The 20,419-nt window shown below is 28.6% G+C and overlaps 1 protein-coding gene across 1 annotated transcript; it reads right to left on the bottom strand.

The window, feature by feature from the left end:
• Positions 1–18,843: 18,843 nt before the first annotated feature.
• On the bottom strand, positions 18,844–20,057 carry LOC131034502 (F-box/kelch-repeat protein At5g15710-like). The gene is made up of 2 exons (XM_057966006.1): positions 19,251–20,057; positions 18,844–19,131 (listed from the first exon to the last, which is right to left on the bottom strand). The coding sequence occupies exons 1-2, from the start codon at positions 20,055–20,057 to the stop codon at positions 18,844–18,846; spliced, it is 1,095 nt and encodes a 364-aa protein (XP_057821989.1).
• Positions 20,058–20,419: the final 362 nt, after the last annotated feature.

The raw sequence follows: 20,419 nt of genomic DNA, 5'->3' as shown, positions 1-20,419 counted from the left end.
GCGCAACAAAACTTCATTGAAGTTATTGTGAAAATTTTGAATATAGATCTGAACAAACTCTTATTAGCTATTCCCTCCTCAGATGAAGTCAAGAAAGTGGTTGTCTTCTTCAAATGTAACAAATCCCTTGACCCATATGGTTTTCCAATGTTCTTATTTCAAGATTTTTGGGATATTGTTGTTGAGGATTTTGTCAATGGGGTTAAGGAATTATTTAGGTTAAGGAACTTTCTTAAAAAAATTAACTCTACTTTTATTATTCTTATTCCCAAAGTCCTAGTAGTGGATGTTTTGGATGCCTTCTCACCCATCATTATCTATAATTATTTATATAAGATTACCTCTAAAGTCCCAACTTCTAGTTTGTTGGTAGTTCTCCCGCTTTTAGTTTCTCCCCAACAAAGTGGTTTTGTTCCATGAAAGAAAATCCTTGATTCCATCATCACTATGCATGATAATTTCCATTCTCTGGTGGTTTATAGAAAAAAAGGTTTTTTTCTTAAGCTTGATTTGTCCAAAGCCTATGACAGAGTAGAATGGAATTTTTTACTTAATGTTTTGAAGGCTTTTGGATTTATGGAGAGACTTCTTCAGCTAATCTGGTAGCTTATCTCCTCATCTTATTCAGTTGTTATTATCAATGGTTCCCCCTTGCATTTCTTTAAGGATTATAGGGGAATTGCATGGGTTAGTGCATGAAGTTGAGTCCACATTTTGGCCAAAAATTGGAAGTGCTTTCCCCGATTTTCAAATTTTGCCACATTTGACCTAAAATTTGAAGCACTTAGAGATTAAATCCTAAAAAAAGTCAATAATATAAAATTTAGCACTTGGAGCCTACTCTCTAAATATGTAATTTATTTAATACCCAGATAATAGAAATTGACTTTCATAATGGATCTCTGAAAACCACTTTTAAAAAATGCTTGTTTGTAGACCATACCATGCACGTGTACGACCACCACTTTCTGACATAATTTTTTTTTCAAACCCTCTTGGGAAACGATCTCTAATACACTAAAGATTGATGGGGATATTTTTGTGTAATTTTTTTGAATACTTTTTCTTTTAAATTATTTATTGACCCTAATTGCCAATTTAAATGTTAGAAGATCAGATAAGATTTGTTAGAATCTCTGATACCAATAACGAATCAAAGTAAAACTAAAATGGGGGGGGTGAATGATTTTTCTGCAAGTTAAATAATTAATGCAGATTATAAACCATTTACCAAAACACAATATAAAAACCACAAAGAAAGATAAACCATGAAAGAATAGAGCACACAACACTAAAATTTTTGATGTGGAAAACTTGGTAAAGGGAAAAATCATGGTGGTAAAACCTACCCATAGTCAGATAATACTTTTGCAGTAGTATGTGAAATAATTACAATGGGGATTGAATTTGCAATCAAGCCAACTACCTAGAGCTCACTACTCATCACAAAAGGAAGTCTCATTGACTTACATAAACATCAGACTACAATCCACATAAAATGAACTACAAAAATAGCATTTCCTAATGCTTGATAGAGTTTTGATTAAGCACAGATCTCTTCCCTGCAACTCTAAATCCTTCACACCCTTTGCTGAATGATATATCTTTGTTCGCACAATTACCTCCCTTTGATAATGTAGACATAACCATACATTACCATGTGATACCCAAATTACATGAATAAGTCACCTATAAATACAGATCACCAACCTTGACAACAAGGTTGACTAAACCCTGAACCCATAGACCATAATTACAAAAATTACATCACACAATACCATAGGACCAATATTATGTTTTAAATTACATGGAATGTAACTAATAAAAATTCCCAAACAATTATATCCATTGGAAATTCCTCTAAGATGAATATCAACATGTTTCACTAATCGTTAGAAACCCACAGTGTAATAACACAAAATAACCAACCAAATCCAAATAAGATCACTAAATCATCACGCCAGCCTATGTGAAGTGACCAAAAAATTGGGACATGATCAAGAACACCTCTAGCACATTAGGAACCATTTTAGTAAGTCAGACCAATGTCACTTAACCATTTCATTAAATATCACCAATAGGTAAAGCCAACCGGTAATCTAGAATTTAAGCGATAGCTTCTGAAGCACCAAATCATGAACCAACTGAACATGAAAAACATATAATCATCTTGAATAACCATCCAAAACCGAAACCAACGATATGACCATACTGGATCAAAATCAGGACAAAACCAAGTCCAACCAAAGCAGGTCTATCCGGGATATCAACAACCAACAGGTAAAGAACCATATCCAACTAGACATAGTGTTGACATCAATGACAATACATAATAACTATTACCAACATTAAAAGCTCATTGTGTATGGCTAGCATAATTTCACCTAAACTTATCATTTTTTTATTATTATTTTTTCAAATTAAAAATAATTTTGTGTAGATTTATGATGTATAATTTGTTTTTTAAAACATAGAAATAAAAAAGTTATTAAATAAACAAAATTAATCAATCTTTCAAGTTTATGATCTAGTTTGAGTACAAATTAATTGAAAAATTAAAAAAAATTAAATATTTAAAAAATTACATATTTAAAGTCTACACTAGTCTGAAATGGATTTTAATTTCATCAAAAAATTCTTTGATATTGGACATGAAAAATATGGTAGAAGTCAGTATCTTGAGCATTTTATTGAAACAAGCATGAACTTCCAAGTCCAAGGCTAAGGGTTATGAATTCCATGCCTTTCTCGAGCCTAAATCTGATGCACATGATGGGCTTTGGTTTCATAATTTAAGTAATGTGGCCACATTTTTAAAGTGAGGCCCCGTTGTTATTTTACCCATTAATTTACATAACGGGGCCTCATTTTTAAAATGAGACTCTATTATTTAAGTAGTGGGTTCTCCTTTTCAGAATGGGGCCCCATTATAAAAAATAGCCAACATTGTAAAATAAAATGACAAAATAGAATAATTATAGATCTTGTTATTGGAATCCATACTGTCAAAGAAAAAATACAATGTTTGGCTCATTTTTTACTACCATTTACTCAAATTTTTTATAAAGTCACCAATTTTAAATTTTAGTTGTAAAGGAATCAATTTTTTAATCAAAAGAGCTTTGTAAAGATGGGTTCAAAAAAACATCAAAAGAGACAAATAAATACTAAGAAAATAGTGGAAATTCAAGCACAAAGAGAGAAGGAAGCAAAACATAAATACACCAATTGAAGAATAGTGAAGCATCTAGTTCAATGCTTGTTGAAGATGAAACCATTGAAGAGACCATCATGGATGTAAGCAATGTAAAACCAACTATGAGTGCATATTTATATCATGAAACTTTGACTGGAGATTAAAATGTCCATGTTGATGTAAATCCTGGTATGTTTTTAAATCCCCAACGCTATATTGAAATTCAAATTGAAGATTCAAAGGAAGTTGGATATGCATTCAATGATATTGATGTTACACCTAAAGGAAATGAATTAAAAATTAAAAATAATACACCACCCTCTTTGAATGAAAATGAATGTAGTTTTTTTAATATTGAAAGAAATGCATTAAATAATCTTAATGGTTAAGTTTCTTGGAGTCAAATTAGAACATGTGCTAATAGGTCATGTACTAAAAAATTATACAATAAAAAGTTAGGATTTCTATGCCAACTTATGTTACAATTAAAGGTGTAAAGTCATGAAAAAATTAAGAATTTATATAAAACCAAAAAAAAAGATGAATCGTATAAGCAAGTTGCATCTACCATTGCTAGTGTCATTGATTCTATCAGATAAAGAAGTAGATTTAAAGATAAGAATGTGGCATGATGAGCTATACTAAGTACTATAGTTAACAAAACAACTACAAAAAAAAGAATGTTAAGTAATATAAGTGGATATTTAACATAATCATAGAACATTGTCAAGAGCAGGCAAGAGAAGAGTCACCATTCAAAGCAATCCCCTAAATCATTGTTGGATTTTTAGTGGTAGATTTCCAAGGTCGAACATAAAATTAAATGTTGAGACTAAACCATTAATTGAATTTTTTTGGCATGATAATACAAGAGTTTCATCTATTGCCAAAGATGTTTTGATGTTAAAGGTGGGATCAAAAAGTCATGATCCTCATCCAAAGCATCTTCTAGAAATGACTTAAATTAAATTTTATAAAACTTTGTTAGATGCATTTGTGTTAATGAATGTATGTATTAGTTAGAGATCATTTGAGAAAGAAAACCCTAGTATGTTAAAATCAATAAACAAAGAATCTCTTGTTGTTGTTAAACGCATGTTCAATTTTGTTATTATTATAATATTTTTTAATATATCCATTGTACATTGCATGGTAATGATATTGTGTATTATTATAGTGTGTATATACCCCTGAAACTATCAAAGAATTTATTGTAAGTTTATTTTGTAAACCACTTAATGAGAAATTATTTATCAAGTTCATGTATTTCTGGTAATTGAAATGTATGTGGAAACTATTCATTGATAGGTGAATGTTTGCATGAACATGTTTCAAATGAGTTTGGATAAAAATTGGTTAATGTTAGAAGATTTAAAAATATTGAGTGCTCTCTAAAGGATGGAAAGGTTGGGAAGCATTTAGATTTGACCAAAGTAAAAAATAAAGTGAATACATTTATCAATGAGTTTAAGAGTCAGATTGTTCCAAAATATTGGAAACACTCCCAACATGCTTGATGGGTTGATGGACAATTTCACATATGCAAGAACACATTTATAGTTGGAATAGTTTTATCAGTTGTTGATTTCACAAAAAACTACACTCTAAAACCACAAGAAGAAAATTAGTCTCAATATTATATTTCATTGCAAGTGCTAATTTTTGTACATGTAATATATATAGAGATGCACATGATAGTACAGAAGATAAAAGAAAAATTTCAGGGATTATCATTTCTATGTTAGCAATAATTGATTACACTAATCATAGTTTGGTCAGTATTGCTTCAAGGTATTTTATGATAATCTAAAGGAAAGATAAATTCATATGACACAACACATGATATGGTCAAATAATTGCATGAGAGAGTTCAAAAATAAAAGAATTTTTTATTGGCTAAGAAGAGCTCACAAGGAAACCAATGTCAAACATATATGAATTTTTTCTGAAGGAGAACATAGTAATGGAGAGCATGATGGAGTGGGTGCATGTGTAAAAAGAACTACGTCTAGAGACAACTCAAATTTGAGGATACTATAAAATTTAGATATGCACGTGCAATTATGGATTGGTGGAATTCAAAGTTATCTGCATGATTAATAAAGAACTCCACAATTTTATGTTTGTTTCGGTTAGTTGAACAAGACAATTTTCCTATTTGGCATGATTGTGATACCATCAGTGGATCAGCTAAATAGAATTTGTTTAAGAGTTCGAATTCAAACATACAGACTATATTCATAAGTGAGCTTTCTTTTTTTTTTGTCATCTTTGTGATTGGGAATTCTTTGAGAATACAAAATGGGTCGAAGAACGACATCAAATATCGTTGACACCCACAAAAACAAATAATCCACATGAAAGAACAAATGAAGACACAAAGCATATGTTTTCATCAGATGACTATGATCACATTTCAGATATTATACAAAAAGGTAAACTCCAATTCAATTTGTTTTGGTTTACTAAAAAGTACATATATGAATCCTTACAATGTATATATGTAAATTTATATCTCATGAAATATTAAATTGAAATTGGTTTACATGACAAGTTTATGTTGTTGTTTCACCAAAGGACAATGAAGAGGGGACAAAGTATTGGTTAGCTTGATGTGTAAATATAAAACATAAGTTAACTCATCCTCAAGTTGATGATGATTGTTATGACTATCCAATAGGATCTATGATTGTTGTTGGCACCTAGCTATGCAAATATCTAACAAAAAAGAATGATTTTCCCATGTTTGAAGATTATGAATCATAGAAGAAGATTATACAATGCTTGCATTTGGTAGTGGCAACTAATATAAAACTTGATAGATATCGCGATATACCTGGTAATAAATAGTTATGGATACTCTATGGAAAAATATGAGATAATCATAGATGCATTGTAAAAGAGACATGATGCAAATGGTATAACAGAATGAATAAATACAATTAACTTGTAATTTTGTACCCTTAAGACATCTCCTTTTAAAAATTTGTGATGTATACTTTATGTTGCATTTTAAGTCATGTACCCTAATTATAAAAGCTAATCAATTTTTTTTGTTTCATGTCTTCCACAAATAGAAGGCATTGGTGACTACTATAGTTTGTGCATATGTTATGTTACATTTTGAGAGATAGATCCTAATTATTATAATTTAAGTTGATCTAATTATTTTTGTTTTAGTTCTTCCACATGTAGATGACATCAATGAATACTAATATTTGTGAATTGAAGGATATATAATAAATAATTATCTTTGCAAGATGGTAAGGTTCAATTATGTAACTTTACTTGAATAAATGGAATTTTCCTGCACAAAGTATAGAATTATGATAATGTATTTTTAAAAAATGTAATTTTTTTGTAGGTACCTTACAAGAAGATCTTGGCTTATTATAGATAGGCTTGATACTCTTTATGTAATTAATATGTAATTGGTAGGTTTGATAGACATTTTGTCATGATAATATGTAGTTATTCAAACACATATTTTTGTAACTCTTTATGCACAAGTTGGTAGCCTTTTGGTCATGAGGACCACTACTTCTTTTTTTTTATTTCATTATGTTCAGTTAAGTTCAATTAAGTTGACAATGCTCTTTATGATTAAATTAAGTTCAATTAAGTTAACTATGTTCATTATGATTAAATTATTTTTTTTATCTTCAAATAGGTTATTTAAATTAAGTTCATTATGTTTAATATAATTTGTTATGTTTGAATTACATTCAATTAGTTAATTATGTTCAAGTAAAGTTTGAATTATTTTCAATTAAGTATATTATGTTTGAATTGAGTTCAAATATGTTCAATCAAGTTTGAATTAAGTTCAATTAAGTTCAATTAGTTAATTATGTTTAATTAAGTATATTAAGTTGAATTAAGTATATTTTTTGTGAGTAATTAAGATGGTAACATGACAATTCATTAAAAAGATTGCATATGTATCTCATTAAATTATATCTAATTTTGAACACTAGATACTTTAAAAAAGGAGATCAACATATATGCATACATGATATATATGAAAGATATTAATGTATACCTATTCCACATAGTATGTGTTTGAATAACTAAATAGTAAATAATTTCCATTAAGTTGTGACTTCAGTTTTTTTAAAGTTTTATTTGATTGCATTAAAGTTTTTAAAGCAATAATTACCATGTAATATTTAAAATTAATAAATAATTTAGATTTTTAATTTTAATAATATGTATAGTGTTTGTATGTGCATATGGTTATAGGGAAATATAAATATTAGACTTTTAAAAAGTAAAATGGTAAATGATTAGTACTTGTCGTTAGGTTAGTACTAGCCTAATGAGAAGTACTAATAAACTTACTTCAAATATCCAGCCCTCTTATATGACCACTCTTCCCTGACAATTTTAGGAATCCGTTCATAAAATGGAATGGTCAAGTAGCCAATAGTACTTGCCTGCTGTCCTGTAAGAAATTTTCTTAACTAGAGTTGACCATTTTGTTTCGTTATAGTTCAGTAATCAATTTCAGGCCTCATTGGTGGTGAATGAAACCAAACTTCTCCTAGAACAAACTGTACTTTTGTTTGATCGCATTGTTCACAATTTACCAATTTTGTGACATAAGGGTCTCTGTAGAAATGATTAAAATTTCTGAGAGTTGGTGGTCAACAAGTGAATAACACTATCTCCTGTAGTGATCTTTTGGAAGATAAATAGGAAGTTCACTCTCCATTATGTATTCTTAGAAGATCAATATGTTCGAACCTATGATCAACTGTAATTGTCTTGTGTATCAACATATTTCTTTTTGATCAATTCCGTGTACATGACATTGATACCAATGATTAAAGAAAATTTAAATGTTAAATATTTTATGATTTCCTTTTGTAAAAATTATAGAAAAAGTATGGCTATGATTAGATATGCAAACACTCATACAATTTTGTTTAAAATAATATTCATATTTGAGACATTAACACCAAAATATTTTTAACCATAAACCTTAACATAATCGAATACAAAACTACATATACCTTGAAATAATAGTTGATAGTACATCTAGAAATAATTGAGAATCATATACATGTAATAAATAGGGTTATAACCATATACATGATATTTTTTAATATAAGTTTTAGATTTTAAGGATTTTTAAATACAAAAATTCATTTTTTGCCACATAAGAATTTTTTTTTTCAATATTTAATTCCGCTAATTAGTAAAAGATAGATAAAACAAAATTTTAAAATAGTATATTCAAATTAAGTATAAGAGATATATAGATAATGTAACATTAAGATATTCTATAATTTTTTATTGATATTTCTAATTAAATAGAAAAATTGAACTGTCCAATCAATAATAATTGTTAATTGATCTTAAGAGCATATATAATCTAACATATTAAGTAAAGATTATGTGATTAAATCAATTATAAAAAAATAAATTTGTATTCATGATAACATAATTCTAAGTCAAAATACATTAATTTAACATCTGACCATAATTTTGAATTATTTTTTACAATTGATTAAATATTTATTAAATCATATATTATAATTCAGTTTGATGGGATACTTTTTTGTAATTTGCATATCTTAACACATCTACTTCAAAATTTAATTTGAAAATTTGTAATTTCTTTTATATATGTCCAACATAGTTGATAAACATTTCTAATATATGTTAAAATTTATTAAAATAAAGAAGTATTGAAAGTTAAATAAGTTGTAACTACGGTAATTACAAGTTGATACAATGTAAAGACGTAACAAATTCTTCACTTATGAGCATAGTACTACAACCTTTTTTTGTATAATGATCTTGATATACTTCTTTGAGCATATCCAAGAGTCCAGCTACTATTGTATATTCCTCTCGCAATTTCCTCACAATATCTTCCACTTTCATTATATCTAATTCATCAAATCAGTCGATTGTCAAGCTTGATGGTAACTAATTGATTATTAATTAATTGGGAAAATCTTGGTACTTAAATAAAAAATATTCTCTAGCATTGTTCATATTTCATTGTTAAATAATAAAAAATGTATTCTCTAATATTCAACTACTATTATACATATTTACAGATATTATAGTTAAGATTAATTGACTAACTTACAAAATACAAAGATTACAAAAATATTTATTATAATTATAATTATAGTTAGGTTCCATAAATTCAGTTGATCAAGCTAATGAACTTGTATTAGTTTCTTATGGATGAGTTGAACTAGTTATAGCTTATGAACCACCCATTGAAGCATCCATTGACAATTAAAATTGAGAACCACCTAGAATCTAATAGTGCACCTCACAACTACATTTTCTTGAAAGTTTCTAAAGCCTTTTCAAAAAATCTATTTTATAGACATCATACAATCATCATAGTTTAGTAGACCTCATTCCATTAATAGTATTATTAAATTCAAATGTTACATAGTAATTATTACATTAAAAACATCAATCCAATCAAATCAAATGAGAAAAAAAAGAAAAAATTAAAGTTGCTACTTAATAGAAATAATTTAGCATTAGATTTTTAAAAGTCTAATATTTATATTTCCCTATAATCATATGCACATACAAACACTATATATATTATTATTACTTGTCGTTAGGCTAGTACTATTGTAATCGGTTGCACCCAATTTTCATTAACTAGTTATTAGTACTTGTCATTAGGCTAGTACTATTGCAATCGATTGCACCCAAATTTTATTAACTCGCTATTATTAGTACTTGCAGTTAGGATAGTACTATTGCAATCAGTTGCACCCAATTTTCATTAACTCATTATTATTCAATTGATTTTCTACCAATTATATCGATAAATTGTTTCTTCCGATGTTTTCTTTTAATTTTTATATATTTAAGATGCATGATTTTAATGTTTTAAAATTCTAAAAAATGTTTTTCTTCAATCTAATTGGCTAAAATAATTTGCATCTTATTACCAAATTCGTTGGATCCATTTTCTACATGAATTTTTATCAGGCAAATTTTTAGGTCATTAAAATAATGTAGTACCCCTGCCCTAATCAATTTCTAATCTCAGTTTGACCTTGGTTAGTTTATCATGTTATAATGTTATGGTCAGATGTTTTGATTTTTGTGCATACCTATTAGTATGGTTTCACACCAATTCATATGCAAGTTTATTAGTTCTCCTATTTCATGTTATTAATCTTGGGCTAACACTTTCATTAAGTATATATATATGTATGCATGTATGACTCTTGGTTGTATGAGATTTCAGTACAGTACCGCATGGGTGCGAGGTTCATCTCCACCTGATTCACACATTTGAGTGTATATCTTTGGCCCTCACAGTTTGGATTAGGTGGTCGTAAGACCCTCGTTTGACCATAGTCATGCTCAAGTGAGCATCGTCAGTCATCATTAGTATCCCCTTTGGTTGGGTATGCAGGTCATCTGTCTGTTTGGCTTTCTTGGGTTGTGTGTTTGTGTGTGGTTAAATTGAGTATTTAATCCTTAATATTTAATTTGTTTTAATGTTTGTTTATGCATTAGTATTTTGGGGACTAAATTAAATAGGTTCCTTTTTATGCAATAAATCGTTAATCAGAATTGTCCAATCCAGGTTGATAGCAAGTTCAATTAAATGACTAATTTTAAATGAAAATATTTTTAGATATTCTTTTTGAAAGGAAAGATTAAATTTATTTGAAATAGAATTAATTTAATCTCTTTGGCATTTTAGAATAGAAAAAGATAATTTAAGTAGTTAAGAAAATCAATTTTTAATTTGGAAAGAAAGTTTAATATATATATATATATATATATATATATATATATGATTTGTTAAAAAGAATAAATTTTGGGATTTTATTTTAATTAAAAATATTTTACCCTCATTAATATTTTGAAATATTAATGTTAGTTTTGTTAATATTGAGAAAATTAGAAATTAAATGAGGAAGAGAAAACATTTTGATTTTTCCAATTTAGAAATTAATTTTTAATTGTTAAAATATTTCTATTTTAAAATGGTAATTTTGGTCAAACAACTTTTCCCATTTAACTTAGGTTTGAAAATATTTTTGGAGGGGTATTTTTTAAAAGAAAAATATTTATTTTGGAATGAAAATTTGGTGATTTTGCGAAAGGAAGGAATTTCTTGAGCTTGCAAGTTGGGCTCTTCATCAAAATCTCTTCTAGGATTGTTGAACTAGGTAGGTCTCTGGGTATAAATATGTTTGTGAAGATTAAAAATCTCATCTATTTGGGGAAAATGAAATAGTTGTAATTATATCTCCAATCCAAACCCTTCTTATCTTATTTTCCATCTCAAGTTTAGATTTTGGTTGCTCAGGTTGTTTTAAAATAAAACAAATTAGGTTGGTTGTTAAAATTCCAATTAAATGCTTTCAAATTCAAGTTTTAATCTAAGAAATTTGTTTGTACTTGGTTAAATGGAAATGGAAGAATGATATAAATTTTAGCAGTCTCAGTATTTGGGGCTTTTTGGTGTTTTCTTTTTAAAAATATGTATATGTTGATCTTGTGTTAATTCTGGAAAATATTCCTAGTTTGTTCTGAGAAAATTTCTGAGTATTGGTTTCTTGTTTAAATGATGATATTTTTTTTTTGTCTAGGTCTGTGAATACCTAGAGATTGGGTATTTTTTTTTTAGTTTTTATTAATTTTCAAAAAAAAATATTATAGCAGCAATTTTATTTTTTTTATTGTGGACTTTGATGGGGAAAGCCATGGTCTCAACCCATGGCTGGGGAGAGTCGTGGCTTCCGCAAGCCATTGGGAAAACCATGGCGCGGAGACCATGGCATGGTCTTCACACAGCCATGGTTGTGGGGAGACCATCTCATGATCCCCACAACCCCTTCTCGAAGGAAGAGGGGACCACGTGGTTCCCACATGGTGGGACCCTTGGGTTTCTCATGGGAGAGGGGCTAAAATAAAATTTGTTAAGTTTTTTTTTATATGTTAAAAAAATAAAATTTTATTTTATTTTAATTAAAAATTTTTTTATAAATTTTATGTATTAATTATTGTTATTAATTATTATTTAATATATATTTTATTAATGGGCATTAATATATATATATATATATATATATTAATTAATACTTAATTTGTTAATTTTGTTATTAATTATTAATTGTTTATATTTTCTTGATTGTGGATTAATAAATATATATTAAATAATATTTAATTTTGGGTATTTGTCTTAAGGTACACAAGAGGTATATTATTTAGGAAAATGATGAAATAATCTATTATTTGGAAACATTGGAAATTTAGTAATGTATCTTTTGGAAAATTGGCAAGTAAATGATATTTTCACTTAGTAAAATAATTTTTTTAATTTTACATTTCTCTCTGTATTGGGAAATAGGAAAAATCGTACTATTACAATTGTGGTATTGAATTTATCTAGTACACTGATTTTTTGTTAGTGTATTTTGAAAACTTAGATCTATTAGAAACTGGAATCATTTGTTGTGTGTAAACAATATGCAAGAAGTTTGTCCTTTTTCTGATCTATGCCTATGCATGCTTAATTTTTTGTATTCACATTTGCTTAAGAAATGGGAACTCTTTGATTTGTTTGATTCGACCCTATCATATGGTTGATTTGGGATATTTGTTTCTATCCTCGAACTTGAGTTTGACTGTTGTTTTGTGATGGTGTTGTAAATGATCATGTCCTTTATGCAGGTATCGACTATTGATTCATGGTTGGCCATAGCTAGTCAGGTCTCTAGGCAGAGTATCATCAGTCAGTGCACCTCGTATGAAGTCTTGTTTGACCAAGTGGGTATTCCTACTATGTTGAACTCCATTTTCTTGACCTTGTGTATTCCTTGGTTTAGGAGTTCATTTGAGTATAGTCTAGTGTCATTTGGGAAAGTGGCTTTCGATTGGGGGCCGTGCCCAAAGTGGTTGTTGGGTAACTCATCGGAAGTGTGCCTAATAAGTGATAACCTAATAGCATATTAGAGAGTTAGTTAATGAATCACTAAGTAAGTTAATTGTGCCTCACTTATGGGATGAGTGCTAGTATATAGTCGATATGCAGTGAGAAGGCCTAAAATAGCAAACCACCATCCTTGTCTTCATGAAAGGATGTATCGGTCCACATGGGGCTTTGATGGGCCGAAGGTTTGGATCAGGTTGCTAGGGTAACCGAGTGAATGGGGTCGGAACCTATGAAGACCTACCATGGTAACCATACTAGGGTATGTGATGACACTTGTCCCTTATGTTTGCTAGTGTGTTGTTGTGTTGTCTTGATTGGAACACTGTTGTGGAGTCTTGTTTCTTATGCCCTTGTAAGTACCTGATATCATGTTAGACCTTGGGTTGCTTATGATGGTTTGCAAAGACTTAGTTTCATGGATGCTCTAGTTGATCTATGTATTTGCTTATGTTTATGTTTAGTTGGATCCTTTCCTATTCACAGATCATTTATGTATTTATTTGACCAATGTGGTCGCATGTATTATTGGTTGTGTTCACCTTGATGGAAGGGATTTTAAATGATGTGAACGTTATGTATTCTTAATTTATTTAATTAATAGAGGGGTCTTGCAGTTGAGTAGACCTAGAGATGTAGCCCACTAGGGGTGAAATCCGATATCAATTTGGTGTTATGTGATGCTTATGTTCTTATGTTTCTAGTTTTTAGGTTTAGCATGTATGGATGGCATTATGTTATAATGTATAAAGTGGATTAGATGAAATTAATCTCAAATGCATGTGTCTAGCCATCTTTTAAATGCAGTAACTTGGATCATGAAAGAATGTAGTTTTGAATAATAGAATGTATTCAGTTATTGATAACACAATTAAAGTATGCATGGAAAGTACTCATTAGTTTATAATGAAATTATAGTTTACTATGAAATCAGATGCATGACTTAGGTTTTAATGAAAGTTTGAATGAAAGGTATGGTTAAATCTTATTGGATGAACCCTATCATGTTACCTATACTTTTTACCTCAATGGATGAACCTTATCATGTTGTCCATTATTTTATTTTCTGAAAGAGATTGTCGTTGTTTAAGAATTATCTCGTTATTAAGATACTCATTTTATTGGATTATTTAGTGTGAGTTGAGCTAAATGTTGAATTAAGTAATCACGTTGGTAAACTCTTTAGGTGTTGGTTGATGTATTTCACTGTGTAATCTGAACTTTGATATCTCATTGTATCATTGTGTTGTGTTTAATTTAAAAAAAATAAAATTATTTGCACTATATTCTTGTGTTTTAGCTTATCCCTTCGGGGTTTCCTGGTGAGGCATTATAAATAATAATTAGTATCTTTTAATTTTTTTTCAAATTATTTAAAATCTGTATCTAAATCTTTCCTCATGCAATTTAGTAATATTAAAATATATCTTTGATAAATATATCAATATATATTTTTTATCTAGTATATAATTAAATTAAATATTAGATAAAAAAGGAATAAATAATTTTAATGTTATAAATATTATTAATATATTCAAGACTATATATATACAATAATAGAACTAAAATTATTATATTAGGATTACATATATTTTTTATATCAAAAGAAAATCAAAATTAAATATGTTAATTATATATAATCAATGAGTAATAAAATGATATATTTAATCATATATTAGTAAATTTAAGTATTTTATATTAACTTGAAAGGGATAATTTCAACATATTTTTAGAAATATAATTTTTAGTTATAGAAACTTTATTAGGTTTTAATATATTTAATAATATATTAGTAAATTTAAGTATTTTAAATTAACTCAAAACGGAGCATTTCAACATAATTTTAGACACATAATTTTATTTATTTTCTACATCAAATATAAATGATAGTAAACATTTTTGAAAAGTGCAAGTTAATAGAGTAACTCAAAATCAAGAATAACAACACTTATCTAGGCATTCAATTTTGTTCAAAGAAACTAAAAAATGATGATACATAGGTATTTTTAGAAATTGATATAAATTTGAAAGGGTTACTTCAATTTTCTTCTAAAACTTTGAGCTTGTATTCTTGAGCTCTGTGCTTAGAAAATTGTCTACCATTTTTCATTTTCTCGTAACAGTCATATGTGAATTGGGGCATTATTCTTAGACTCTCTAGAGATTTTAAAATTAAAATTGTCACAAATGTCAACACTATTCTTTGTCTAGGTCCTATATCAATTATTTCCTTTGGAAGAGTTAATCCTCGATATTTATGTATGGTTAATGCCCATACCAATCTCAATGGTACTTCAAGCATTCTACCTTTCTGAATAGGTGTTACTAGAATTGTACTCGAATGATGATCTTCAAAAGGTAATCCAGAATAGTTATCAAACTCAACCATCACATAAGTGGGTGGTTCAGCTGGAGCACTTCCTGGTTTGTAGACAATCTTTCGAATGTATCCTAGCTCTCCATTTACAAGACTAGATTGAATCCAAATATTTGAAGTGAGCGTGACCCTTGAATTCTTAGTGAACAATAATTCTAGTTCAAGTTCATCACTTGAACAATCTTCTTCTATATTAACACTCTCTACTTTTGTGGCAACACTACATGCAACAAGTTGCTTCAACGGATGTAAAATTTTCTTATTATGGTTATGAATGTTGTCATTTATAGAGAACATCCATGTTGCTAGGTATCCTTTTCATCAACAACTTCCAATCTTTTATTTGTGGGTTTTCATCATGTAGATTCATCAACAGTTGATGAAATCTCTATTTTTTGATATTTTCATCATTTTGTCTAAATATCTTATCTAAAGTTACAACAGTTTTGAATTCCTCCCATAGTAACTTTGCTTGTTTGTTGCTATCATATGCTGGTCTATCATTGACTCGAGGCAACTAGCCCAAATCTCCTACCAAAATAATAGATATAGCTAAAAAATAATTAGCAACAATTATTTTAATAAACTTATAGTAATAATCTTATAATTTATTATAAATGATAAAGTCAATGAGAAATTGAGAGGTTTTAAAGTAATAAACAATTTAGCTATGACTCCCAAGATTAAATGAAAAATCTCTTTCTCAATATCTCCCTTTTAGCCATTCATGCTTCCCCCTCCATATATTGCGGCAAATACAAGAAGAAAGAGTCCATCTCAATACGTGAGACCCAGATTAATTAGATACCTTCAACTCCTACTTTCAATAGAAATGAAGGTAAGTAGTGATTTTTTTAGAGGCTAATATTCATCAGTTGGCTAATTTTTAAAATTTGAAAAATCAAAATTTGGCTAATAGTTCAAGTTTTAAGGTGACCTAAATCGCTACATTTTTATTAAATTAAATTTTATTCTTATTTAAATCACGAGAGGATTTATTTTATTAAATTTCTAAACTCAAAGATTCACCAAAATATTTGATATATGATTGGGTCAATTTCGCCAAAATTTTATAATTTATTATAAAAAATTAAATTAACTTGCCAATAATACATCATAATTATTACTTAGTTTTATCAACAATATTTAGTTGCCACCATTGATTCAGAATATAATCTAATGACAAAATACAAAGAGGTCTATTAGATTAATTTAAATTAACGATAGTAACTAAATAAAGGAGTGTCTACCCTGGGGGTTTTCTTAAAGTTATCTTTGAAGGTGAGAAAGTCAAAGCCAATGATATGGAGGACCTTTCTTATATCAATAAGAATTTTAATTGTATAAATTCTTAGTTGTTAGACCATGTTTTCTATTGTTTTTATTGCTTCTATCCCACAATGGCTTGGCATCTAGATTGTCTTTAGTGAATGTTTCTTTAAAAAAAAATTAAACCAATAAAAATCTCTAGTGGCATACTTATTTGAGTTAGTTTTGTAGCATCAACTTTGATCTAAGATGGAATTTTTTCTCTATAAATATATATGTGTGGCCCCTCAGTGCCATATTAACCTATCAAAAAATTAGTCATAACTATAATTATAATTATAACTAACATAACTAAAACTAAAATAGCTGATTTACAAGGACAAAAATAAATACACTAGTTTATATTGTAAAATAAATACATATTACTACAAATTACTGACTCATTTCTTATCAATTCTAAATATTCAACTATACAAGAACAATTCAACAATCTTGTGGGAGGGTTTTAAATAATCACAGATGAGGATAAATTTAATAAATTCCACTTCAAATTACCATATAAAATCTTAATGAACCTTTCCTTTTTTTAATAAATATTATATTTTATTGGTGAATCTTTCCAATTTTTTTTGGAAAAAATATTATTTTTATTGATATATTTCTTTTAAAATCACAATTTGTTGAATTTCAGATGATAATAAAATAATGTAGATCATTGATGGGGGTTTAAGATGTAGACACTATAATATTTAGTTGACACCATTAATTTAAATTATAATCAAACAACTCTCATTATATTATATTAGATAACTGTAACTTTATTTTTAAATTCTAATGGGACCAAAAATTTCTTCAAATTTCACATGCCATAAGCATATGGGGACAACTAAAGATTCATGGTATAGACATGAAGTATCTAATAATTATGATATATTATTGGAAAATTAATCAGATTTCTACAATAACTTATAAAATTTAACCAAATCTAATCTAATCATATATTGAATATCATGACAAATCTTTGAGCTAAATATTTTAATAAAGACAATTTAATTTACAATTTAAATAATATTTACATATATTTTTTTTCAATGTGTAAATTTAGGTTACCTTAAATCTTAAACTATTAGCCAAATTTAGATTCCCATGTTTCAATTTTTAGTCAACTAGTGCAAATTAGCCACTAAAAAGTCACTATTAAATAATAAAGCAACTATACAAGCTTTACAATCTTACAATAAATAAATGGAATCATTTGAATGTCAATTTAATCCTAAAAGAAATTCTAAGCACAATCATCCTCCATATGACTTTTATTCCTTTGATAGTTCTAACTTCTCTAAGATATGATCTTCATCAAAGAATCATTGTGTTTGCATTTTTCTATCAAACAAATCTAGTGATTTAACCTTCTTCACAATTACTTGATAGTTATATATTTATTCCTTGTATTTGCATCATGTGCGTAAGTTAGAAAAATGATGGCCATGGTATCTAACTAGGTGTTTCTAAGTTGATTTGAATCTATTAACAACTAATTCCTTTTTAAATCTTTAAATGATAAAATTAAAATTTAAACACCCAAATCCTCATCACATAATTTATACTCAATATTCTGCAATAAATTAGAGGTTTAAATAAGAATAATGTCAAACCTAATAAATGATTATGAGAAACAATAATCACATGGTTTTATCTTTTCTTTCATCTAGGTATATAGAATCTATCATAATTTAATATATCAAATGGTTTTGAGATAACTTTATATTGATTGAAAACATTGGGATTGCTGATATTGATATTACAATTATATTAATTAAAATTTAATATAATCTATTTTACAGATTCCCATTCCAACAAAATAAAACATATATAAAAAATCTGATATAAAAATAGATAATAAAAATTCTTAATTTATTGAATTTATACAAATAAAAGAAAAAAATAAAAGTTTCAAATAATTTCTCATTCAGATTTTTTACATAAATATTCATCTGCCATGTAATGTATGTTCTAAACAGATCAGATCAAGTTACTACAAAACATATTAAGGGAAACCTATATCTTCATGCCTGGCTTAGGTTGAAACTCAAAATTTGTGTTATACCTTCTAAATCTGTCAGAATCAGGAACTCTGATCCGACTCCAGCCCTTCCCCTGTAAGCTGTAGACAAAGAGCTTTGTATTTCTATACCCACCTCTGAAACAGAGAAAATTTCCAACAATGAAAGTCTCATACTCTGAAAACTTTCCCATTTTAATTGAACGCGCATTAAAAAATTTACGACACAAATCAGGAGGCATTCTTGTCATCTCTTTCCAACTCCATATAGAGCTCTCTTCCTCCTTGAAGAATTCCCATACAATCACGAAAGAGGTACAAACGGAGTCGGAATAATATGTTCTTACAAACAGGATCGACGATACACATACAACCAGTCGTTCGGTCCATGTGTTTATCCTACCCCCTGGAATATATAGATTCGGGTACGAAAGAAAAATCGTTGCACTTGCTTATCTTCCATGTTCCAAACCACAAATTCCACATGGTTTAAGACGCACATGAGAAGACCCTTGGCACAACAAATATGAGAAACAGGAAAATCTCTTGGCTCGAGTGGCAACTCAAGTTCAATCTGGCATGACGCTTTAGAACAATGGTAAATTTGTAGGGAACCGGGGTTTCTTTCATGTGTCACACCCACAATTTTGTAGGACTCCCTGTTGTCCATTATTGCCGATAAAGTTGCACTCTGTGATATGACGGGGGCATTATATCTGTAGGTCCTTGTAATTGGATTACAGATCATATATTTCCGAGGCCATCCGAATTCGATTAGCAGTAGGCCTGCACCTGAACTACAAAATCTTGTATTGCCTAATGAGAAACTTTTTGTTGTTCGGCTTGGCAAGAAACTAAGGGAAAGAGTCTTCCAACACTGAGTTAGAAAACAGTATGCCATGCAATGCGTTGAGCTGCATAGAAGAATCCATGGATCGCTCTCTGCCAATGAAGATAGAAATATGTTAGAGGATAAGAGCTTATTCCATTGTTTACAAACAATACGAAATGGAAGAGTGAATTCGAACAGTAGGTTCGAAAATATCTCCTCCACTATATGGTCAGGGAATTCAGACCAAACTGATTCTACATCGCTCCTCTCATTGCTTTCAGTATCCCTTCCCTTCTCTTCCGTTGTATTGAGCAGTAATTCAGATCTTTCTAACCCTTCATCTTCATTCTCGATAACGTCCATACACTTAGTATCCATTACTGTTTTTGTAGAGAGTATGTGTGTTGGGGGGCGTATAATGGAGAATCCGTTGGATGTACACGCACAAATATATACACTTAGTATTAACCTATCTTGCCCTAAATATATCTCCCCTATTCACCTATCCTGCCCTAAATATATGTATGGTTTACTTTGTCTAGGGGACACGACTCTTTATTTGTGCATAGATAATAATCATGATAGCATTTATTTAGGTCATGGGCCACATTTTTATTGTATTGTTAGTGTTAATTTCGAGTGATTGAAATTAATTTTTTAATCTAAAAAGAAACACATCATATAGCGTCGTATAAATACATTAATAAATATATCGGTGATGTACACTATTAGTGTATCAT

Source organism: Cryptomeria japonica, chromosome 11, assembly GCF_030272615.1.
Source record: "Cryptomeria japonica chromosome 11, Sugi_1.0, whole genome shotgun sequence".
Taxonomy (NCBI): domain Eukaryota; kingdom Viridiplantae; phylum Streptophyta; class Pinopsida; order Cupressales; family Cupressaceae; genus Cryptomeria; species Cryptomeria japonica.
The sequence above is the reverse complement of the archived record's forward strand: the minus strand, read 5'-3'. Positions and strand labels throughout refer to the sequence as shown.

Coding starts and splice junctions, on each gene's coding strand:
- LOC131034502 (XM_057966006.1), bottom strand. CDS start 20,057: ATGGATACTAAGTGTATGGACGTTATCGAGAATGAAGATGAAGGGTTA. Junction 19,132..19,250: donor GAATCTATATATTCCAGGGG/GTAGGATAAACA, acceptor GAATTCTTCAAG/GAGGAAGAGAGCTCTATATG.